This window comes from Saccostrea echinata, unplaced genomic scaffold (genome assembly GCF_033153115.1).
Source record: "Saccostrea echinata isolate AGI-Se365-2 ecotype Australia unplaced genomic scaffold, CSIRO_AGI_Sech_v1 ptg000003l, whole genome shotgun sequence".
Classification (NCBI taxonomy): Eukaryota; Metazoa; Mollusca; class Bivalvia; order Ostreida; family Ostreidae; genus Saccostrea; species Saccostrea echinata.
Window position 1 is genome coordinate 7,390,520 of NW_026889752.1, and position 10,561 is coordinate 7,401,080.

Consider the following 10,561-nt stretch of genomic DNA (forward strand, 5'->3'; position numbering starts at 1 on the left):
GACCAACGACACGAACAATAATAATTGTCAAATTTTCGGGACAACCTGTCCCTTCCTCAGGACAAAGAAAAAAGTTAAGAAGTCATAAAAACAAAGGAAATAGAGAAGCAAAAACAACTAGCACTACTACTAAACTACCAAACACTAAATATTTACAATGTTACATGTTTAATTTGGAGTTTATATAAACAGTTGTGAACAAAGAAATCCGGAGCGCTATGAATTGCGTCCGGTCTATCGGGTGTAGTCTGGTGAAGTGTGATTTACATAATTGAACGAATTAATTATCGCTAATTAATTACGGCCAACAGTAAATCGTACATTGTCTTATTCTCTCCAAATAGCGTAACTCTACATGATAAAAAGAAATTAAAGAAAGATAATATGGACGGACAATTTTGAAATATGAATTTGGATATATTATAAATTTGGGAATCGGAAAAAAGAAATAAACAAAAATGTGAGCTGTAAATATTTGGGTAGGTTGTTCCAGGATTACTAATACGAATTAACGGTAAAGTTTACACTATATAGAGAGAATGAACTTGTTTGTTACAATCCGGGATTGGGTCTAGTTCACGTTCATCCTGGTGAAGTCATTAAGTTTGTTAATACCATTAGGGCGGAATGACTTCAGCCTGTGCATCCAGAACTTTTCCTTGCCTTTTCTCTGCGCGTCTGTCCATCTTGGATTATGGTCAATAACCACTACTGTCATGTCCTCCCATTTGTGTCCTTCAAGGTTGAAATGTTCCCCAACGGGTTCATTGAGTTTTTTGGTCCTAATGGTAGAACGGTGATTATTGACCCTCCTGCGAAGATCTCCTGTTTCACCAACATACTGTTTGGAGCAAACTTTGCAACTGATGAGATAAATGCAGTTGTCTGTTTGACAGGACAAATTCCCTAGTATTTTGTAGCTGCGGCCTGTAACGGGGCTGTTAAAACTGTCTGTGTCAGAGCTGTACTTACAGAGAAGACATCTTCTGTCAGAGCAAGTTTTAAAGCCCCCGTTAGGTAATGGATTGTCCAATCTGGTTCTTACTACCATGTCCTTCAGGTTCCTCAGGCGTCTGTATGCAGCCAATGGGGGCTCCTTAAAAACCTCTGCCATTCGTTTATTTGAGTGGAGAATTGGCAGATTCTTTTGAAGGATACCGCTGAGGTTCTTAAGGACGGGATGATATGTGGTTACCAGAGGGACCCTGCCGCTATTGTCTTTTTCCTTGTAGCGTAATAGGTTTTGCCTGTCATGTCCCACCATCTCATCAATAGCAGTTTGTACGGTGCGGGCATTGTAGCCTCTCTTGCATAAGTGGGACTTAAGGAGACCGCTTTGTTCTTGATATAAGGCAGGGGATGAACAGATGCGCCGAATTCTGGTGGCTAGACCCTTAGGCACACCCTTAAATGTGTGTGGGGGATGACAGCATAGTTGGCATAAGATACAGATGGGAATCTGTGGGTTTCGTGTGGAGACTGAACTCGATTTCACCGTCAGTCAGGGTAGATGTAGTATCTAGGAATATGTTTTTCGAATTAGATACGTCTACTGTAAATTTGATAGACTGATGAAAGGTGTTGGCAAACGAAATGAATGCCTCGAGGCTCTCGCGACATTCCACCCACTTCATCTCTATATCGTCAATGAAACGCAACCAGCTAAGGGGCCTAAATGGTGCTTGAAGTAGCAAGTTGCGTTCCAGTCTGCCCATGAAAATATTGGCATAAGATGGTGCCATTTTCGTACCCATAGCAGTGCCATTAACCTGCAGGTAATGTTCTCCATTAAACATGAAGTTGTTATACTTGAGAACATGTTCAAGGAGCTTGGCAAGGGACTCGGTAGAAGGAATTTGTATGGATCTACTATCCCAGACTTCTCTACAGGCTTCGATACCCTCATCGTGCGGAATATTGGTGTACAAAGATGTGACGTCCATAGTCACGAGAAGGGTATGATCTGGAAGGCCAGTAGAGGGCGTCTTGTTAATGTAGTCCGTGGTGTCCTTGAGATAAGATGGCAAATTCTCTACGTGTGGACGGAGATGAAAATAAAATAATTAATCTGGCAAGTAGGTTATAAAACTTGCGAGTAAGAAACACATGTGATGTTGAAAGCTGGGCTACGCTTTTTAATAAGTAACCTTTACTCCGAATATTAGATACCGGGAACGTTATTTTTTCAAAATAAAGCCGACGTCGGGTAAGGGATGTTATTAGGAGTGAATTGTTATGAATGGCATAATATGAAAATCATGGTTTTATGAACCTAAAGGGCGGGCAGTGAAGCCCCATCCTTAAATAATTTTGCACTACATACTAAACTACAGAAAATAAAGCTACATTATGGTCGGTGCCCCCCCCCCCCCCAATAAATACGTCTGATGACTTTTTTTGCTTGCAAAGGAATAGGCACATTGCATCAGGGGCCCAAGGGGCCTGCTCCCCCTCCAACATTTCCAAATATATTTTTTACGATTGAAAATGTTCATTGAACATTGTCCGGTTAACCTCCCCCTTCCCAATTTTTGTTGTAGTGTAGTCAAATACGGGTAATGTCGTAGTTAATGAATAAAATTTACTAATGAAAGAAATTGGAACCTATTTTGCTTGTCAATTTTTTTTCTCTGACTGCCCCCACCCTTTGAAAAACGATGCTACGTAATTTTTGCTTGGTGGTGTCCATCGAAAATGCTTGGTTGTGCCCCAAAACTGAAATAGTTCTTAAGGGCATAAGAATTTTTAGAAAAAAACTTAATTTATTTAAAAAAAAAACGATTTTTGCTACTTATTCGCCAAATTTCATGCAAATTGGTTGTCGAAATTTTAAAATATTTGCATTCAAGTACGCCAATGTGACAATTTTATCAATATTCTAAAACAGTACTGAGGTTACCATTCACTTAAAATCAAGTCAGCACACAAAGGGTTAAAATATTTGATGACACATTCTTAAAAAAAACCTAAAATGTATTATCACATTTAACAACTCTTTCTAACTTTGGTATCTTAATTTGTGCATTACTGGACTGTTTAAGAGATTCGAAATATGCACATTTGAGATATCAAACTTCCTGTATGAATAGATACTGACAACCAAGTCAGTAACATTCCAACATATAAAAAAAGTGTTCCTGAAGTTCAAGATACCAAAGCTCAACGTATATTGAAACAACAAAAATAAAAGATTATTATAATTTTTTTTTCTTAATTACTAGATTTACGGACAGTAGTTTGACACTTGCTTACCTCTTCTTTAATTTCTTGGAATTAATTTTCAAGAATGCATTGGAAATCGTTGGATTTTTGTAAATGTTATGTTTCATTGTGATAATTCCTATAAAATAAGCATAATAATGATTGTTTACAGAAATTTTTGAGAATTCTCAAATTGGAAATATATCACAAATTAACTCATTCACTGCCATTGTTGTAAATATGTGTATCAAACTACAAATTTGAACACCTTTTTCGTTTTCGGAAATTTACATATACAATGTAAGTGAGTATGTCAAGACCAAATAACATGTTACAATATTTGTAAAGAATGTTAATGTTGAACTTTGTTACCTTGGACACCGATATTTCGAATATCAGGGATATGTCTTAGTGAACTGGTAGTCCCAACAACCTTTTCTTTATACTTCTAACTTAGTTATCTCGAATCCTAAGGTATCTCGAAGTTTAATCCCGGAGTTCTTGAAATCAAGATAACATAGTTTGACTGTATCTTTATTTTATTTGTATGCATGTTAAATTTTCTCCATTTTGAAAAATACTGACATTGAGATCTGTAGTTTTGATCAAAAATAAATTTTATGTTCATCCTTTTATTTTGCTTAGAAATATCTAGAAAACAGATTTCTCAATTCATGGTAAGAGTTTTGGACCAAACGTATTGATAATACAACTTTTTGTGAACAACCTTCAATATTCATATATCTGCTAAAAACATTTGTTGACATTTTTTTTAAATCATAAGAAGCTTTAAATTTAGAATTAAATTCAACAACTAATTTGTAGCTTTGGTATCAAGAAAAAACTAAAGAAGAATTTTTTATGACAACTTGTAGTCAGTACATGTATATTAATGTATATCACTAAGTGTTTGTATCAGATACAAAAACTAATAAAGCACTAAACCTACAAAGTCATAATATTTTGAAGTAATATTATCTTTTCTCTGTGTATGGTATTAACTTAAAGTGGTTTGTCATCATCCACACAGAAGAGCTAATGCCTACAAAGGCTAACACCCAACAGGTCCAGTTACTGCCATAAAGCAACATAGCAGCATTCAGCGGCAACAGAAACACAACTACTGAAGAAAAAAAATGTTAAGTTTTTGGCAAAAAGAACATTTCTTGAAAAAAAAAATATGATCAGATACATGATGGGTAAACTAGTATTACAGATTTTTAAATATGATTGTTCATTAGTTTAACCCAACTGTGGGACTTACCCATATATCATAAAGTAACCCTTTGGCGGACCCCAGTAAACACAGGAACAGGAAGGTAGTGATGGTTGTGATGTTGCCAACCAATGGTAGATAAGGGATCTCCTTGACTTCCTTCTCATGTAAAGGGAGATATTCCGAGTTCTGAATAAATAATATTAAAATGACTAACATCTTAACTTTTTTTTACTAATTTAGTAAGAACATCGAAAAACACACACTTGGAAAAAAGCTTCAGTTTCCTAAATGAATCTTTCCACTTTCAAATCATTCAGTAATTTAATTCATATTTTTTCCTACTGATACATGTAATATTGAAATTCAAATTGTCTTTTGCAAGTGCTTTATCCCAATGAGCATGGAAAAATTACGATAAGAATTAAGGAAAAAAGTTTGTATTTAAGAAGAATTAGGATACTTGTATCCAAATGGTTTTCACTTCTCACAATGCATATAAACTTACCCTACAAACAACTATTTTGGTGCATATACAAATGATGAGGTTTGCTACAAGGAAAACTCCAAGATGGCAGAATCAAGATGGGTTGTTTGCGTTCCTTGGTAACCAAATCAACAACTAATGAAAGGCCATCAAGTAAAACTACTAGCATGCATCTGCAAAAAATGAAATAATTGGCATGCAGTGTTTTACATTTTTTGTTAGTCATTGCATAGGTATACTTTTCATCACTCATTTTATCAATAACATTTCATAAATGTAGGAAGAATAAATATAAAGTACATGTAATTTCTGAAATTTATTCAAAATATTCAAATAGATGTATCAATTCAAAATATAACTCCTTTTTGGTATTTTATTTTCATTTGCTAACTTGTGGCCAAGATGTTCTGATTTTGAGAATGCAAAAAAGCACATACAAGACACATGGAAATAAGTCCAAATAAATGAGATTGAAAACTCGTGCCTGGTCCCCAGGATACAACTAAATACATAGGAAACAGTCTTTTTCTGACAAATAATTCCACGGTAAATAAGAGAAACCTTGCTTAAGAAAATGTGGTAAAATAATTTGTACAGCAGTTAAACAAAAATATCAAGATGTTTGAAGTAATAGGGGAACATTACTTGATATTTCCCTTTTTACAGATAACTTGAAGTATACCACTCTCACTCTGAACCAACAGAATAATGTCTCATTTCTCAAGTTTCTAGAATATCTATAGAAGATTGCATTTTACTGTGAATGAATAGAGATTGTTGTGGGGCCCAGATTCATCAAACCTCAAATAAGCCAACACGCATTAAAGATTTTATACGTTTACATAGATTAAGCATGGAATATACTTTAACATGAGTTTGGGATGTTTCAGCACCGATTCCAACTGACTATGATTTTCAAGATTAATCTATACTTACTGAACAATGATAGAACATGATAAAAGGAATAACAATAAATTATAAAGAAATCAAGTATTAAACAGCTATTGAGCGACTGCTGACATTTCAGCTGCATGTACATAATAGATTCAAAGTAGATTAAAGATCAAGTGTCAATAAATATAAACAAAAGTCATTTAAGAGATTTACTGTCTATCTCTGACTGTGCATCAGGAGGGATTAAGACAGTGCAGAATTTATAAGATTTAACACATTCGCCGAAAAGGGGGGGGGGATTTAATATCAATTAATGCAAAGTCTGAAAAGTTAATTTACACAGTAATTTGTATTAAGTCCGAGAAAGGTAGTATTTTACACCGTAGCACTTTTTACTAACTGGATATTTAAAAAAAACATTAATTCAATTGCTGCGTTAAATACATATAAGTGAAATCATGCTATCAAAAATTGATCTGTTGTACAAATCAAATTAAGAAGAAGGTATGGTTTTAGCTGTATTGTGCCCTAAAAATTTAATGTTTTAAAAAAGTTTTGAAACTGGCTTAAATATTAGTTGAGTATATGACTAATAAATCGGGAAGAATATAGCATGATGGAGTACCATTCTGGATATATGACGTCATTAATTTGATGCATTTCTCTATTTTAAACAGAAAAAGCCTCAAAATGACCCATTTCAAGGGTTATTTTCCCTAAGAAAATAGTGTCCACAGCCGTCGCCCACGTTAATTTTTAGATATGTTGTGTAAAGTTCTTTAGAAAATCACATATCTCAAAATCTTTGTGGGCGATGCCTGTGGACAATATTATCTGAAAGAAAACGTTTTAAGAAAATACGGGAAAATGAACAAGTTTATGACGTCACAATTAGCATTTGGAAGGTAATGTGAGAAAAAAGATCTGTATGATCTTTCTGCATGGAATTTCAATAATTCAAAAAGCATGAGTTTTAATTTTTTACATCACTTTTATTTTTAAGAAAAACACAGGGCAAGATTTGTATTGAAAACGTACCTTGTTCTTTGTACATTAATGATATTAACGTTTTGAACAAAGAGACCGATATTTTTGAATTTTTTTTTTCTCTTCAGTTAATTTATTATCAAATAAAACAAATAACTGCATTCAATATTTAATTCAAACATAAAGATATCATAAAATTTATGAAGATGTGTATGTTTGATTTACTGATCACGTCAAATGAATTCATAATATTTTCAGGTATTTTTTTTTTTACATCCCCACTAATTTAGTCGGTCATGCTAAACTGATTATTTATTTATATACATATATAATCTGAAAAATATTTTTTTCCACATAAATTGTTAAACTAATATTTAAACATATATTATAAGTATAGCTTGCAGGATTCATGGTCTATTTATTTTAAAACGGTTTTATTTATGACGAATTGATTGTGTTATTTATACACTTGATTATACAAGATGGACGCAGGGATTTTAGTTCTTTGTGGTTTAACTTGATAATCTGTGAAATTTCTACAGATGGTGGTCTATGACCAGGACGCAGATTTACATTTTACTACAAACACATGGTTCTGTCAAATTTACGACAAGATTTCAAACGCCCGCGGGAAAGTCAAATAATGACTTTTTTAATGTTTCTGTGAAAAATACGAATATTAGATTCTAATTAAGATTTTCCATTCTCACATAAACAAACAAAGCCAATCTTCCATGTTAAATAGTACGTTGAAATACACAAAATCTTCAAAAGAATCTAGTTGTTTATAACTTGATATTCGTGCATTTGTCATGCTGTTATTCTTTGTTGTTTGTTATTTGCTGACTATAAATGAAAAATTAATGCATTATAAAATATTTACACATTCATTATGTACATGTGTCGTAATGGTTGCACCTTTTTCATACTCGCCGTAAAGGAATGATAAATCACATTGATTAATTTATATAAATCCCAGTGCATGCATATTCACAAGCATCTCCAAACCACTTTAAACTTTAATGGCCATCTGAGGTCTTTTATACATGACAATACGTGAGTAAACCTCAGAGTCGATTGTTTTGGGCCGAGGAATACACGTGAATTTTGTATTCACTTGATCCACTGATAGTACCGCATTGGAATACAAGCAATTGTCCACAAATGGACCTATACAATGGAGTGAATAAAATCCAAAATTTACCTTTGAAAAACAATTGTGTTAAGAATGCATCATGTCTTTCCGAGAGCGATTTCAAAAACTGTCCTTTTCCAGCCGTAGTATTTTTTTGTAGTAACTCATAATGCAATTCAATTCATTTAGCTGGTTGGTCGATTTGTCAGTAACGCTAGTGCCTCATTCAGCATGTAGATTTATTCTGACGTCACAGAAAATAGTTTCCTGGTTCTGTTAACCAAATGGCAATTCTGTATTCGATTTTCATCCCTGGATTTAAGTGTAAAATTTAAAGATTAAAATATAAAATTTACAGATGAGAAGGTAAACTTTACACATTAAAGTATGATACAATGTATTTGGAGATTAAAGTTAAGATTTTAAAGACAAAAGTGTTAATTTATTGGGATTATTATTTACATTTTACTGAATAATTTGTAAAATGAACAATTTATTGAATGTATTTAACAGATTAAAGCGTAAATCTTACAGTTTAAAGTGTAAATTTTATAGATAAAAAATGATAAATAAAAAAGGTGTCTATGTTGCACGAATACGCTTCCGTACCCGGAGGCTATTAGTTATCACGCAACAACTTTGAATAAAAGTCAAGTTGGGTGGTTTGTTTATATAAAATAACATGGCGGATGGTGAAACAAATTATCCACTGGGTTCACCATTACAGCAAGTACATATGTGTGAGGAACACGATTCAATCATTGACATTCTGTGTGAGGATTGTTATGCATTTATTTGTTCTGTCTGTGCAAGATTGAACCATAATGATCACAAATGGGTAACTCAAGCCACGGCAGCTTTACAAAGAAGAAGAGGACTCCATGAATATCTTTGTAGTATAAAGGAAGAAAAAATATCAAGGATTGACGAAGACATACAGAAGATGGTGTCACAGATCGAAGAAAATGAAAACATTTGTGATGTTCAGATAAAAGACTTACAGGAGCATTATAATGAAATCATATTCAAGCTAGCAGAAATCAAGAAAAATCAAGAACATATACTGAAAGACAAACTATTCAAAACGAATGAAAAGGTAAAGAATGCAAAAAATCAGTTAGAAAAGAAAAAGAAACTTATGATTGACATGGTGGAATTCATGGAGAAAAACAATACTTCCATGTCTGATTTCAGCTTGATTGACAATCACAAACAACTTAAAGATTTATTGTTAGAAATGGATACATATTTTAATAATTGTGGACATACAACAAAGTACAATAGAGGAGAATATAAGCAGGATATATTGGAGTATATGATGGGTCAAATATTAGACTTAGATGACATTTGTCATGCTGAAACAAACTCATTCAAATATGGAGAAAAAGGAATTGCTGTTTTGCAGGCATTCTGTGAAGATGAATGTTATATAAAAGGTATTCAATTAGATTGCATTGATAGAGTCAACAAACAAGGAAAAATAAAATATCGATTCAGTGTGTCTCCTGCGGGTGTTTGTGTCACTGATAATGGTAACGTTTATATAACTGATAATGAGAAAAATTCCATTTGTCGTCTGTTTCCATCGGGGCGTGTCTTTGAAATATATAGTACAGAACCATTGATACCTGAAGGAATATGTCAATCAGTGGACGGTGGGCTTTTTTTCACATTAAGAGACAACGAATCTTCCGTCTTTCAATTAAACACATGCAGCAGACGCCTTGTAAAAAAACTTACATTAACCGGGGTCGATGAGTTTGAGTTTCAGAAGGACAGTCGTACGAGGTTGTTTACATGGCCTATCAGAGTCATGCAGAATAGTAACACTGATATTTGTGTTGTGAACCTGACAAGCGACACAACAGGTGAAATTGTGATTGTGTCTTCTTCTAGTCATCTGAGGTCTGTATACAGTGGACATGATCTGCTAGGAAGCTTTTGTCCATTTAACCTTGTGTGCGACACCCATTCAAACATTCTTGTTACTGACCCAACAAACCACAATATCCATTTACTGAGTCCTGACGGAAAGTTTCTGAAGTATTTACTAACAGAGAGAGAAGTGACCTCGCCAAGTTCAATATCACTACATAGATCTACACTGTGGGTTGGAGATTTTTATGGGCGCGTAAAAGTGTTTCACTACAGTCATTCCCAATAAAATAACTTTTCATAGGGAAATTCGAATACATCTTGCATCCATGCCAGCTTTCTATATCATCCTAAAGTATTGGTCACAACAGACACTTAAACTATCCCATTACGATTGTTTAGCAGTATTTCCTTCTGGAAATGAACTCAACTCCTTTAATAATATGAAACCAAATCCTTTTACACATGAACAGTTTGTGTTACAGTTGAGTGGAGAAAACATTTCAAGGCAAAGATTTCAATAGAAGAATATGCCACCGGTTGCAGGTCAGAGCGAAAAATATAGATATATAAATTGAACGGAAACTGAACATTTAGTCTTGGCATCATATCCGTAAGACTAACAATTTACCTTTGACCCTGTGAACCTTTTCTCTCGGCATTTGAACATTTATTCTCAGCAGTGGATCTATTGCTGAATAATATGCTCCTTGCATCGGAAATATATTTTTTTTACCCTGATAACCCAAAAAGAAATCAGAAATGG

General features: G+C 33.7%; 1 protein-coding gene across 1 annotated transcript; it reads left to right on the forward strand.

Moving 5' to 3' along the window:
- The first annotated feature begins 8,602 nt into the window (after positions 1-8,602).
- On the forward strand, positions 8,603-10,084 carry LOC133178801 (uncharacterized). The gene has a single exon (XM_061313491.1). The coding sequence runs from the start codon at positions 8,603-8,605 to the stop codon at positions 10,082-10,084; it is 1,482 nt and encodes a 493-aa protein (XP_061169475.1).
- Positions 10,085-10,561: the final 477 nt, after the last annotated feature.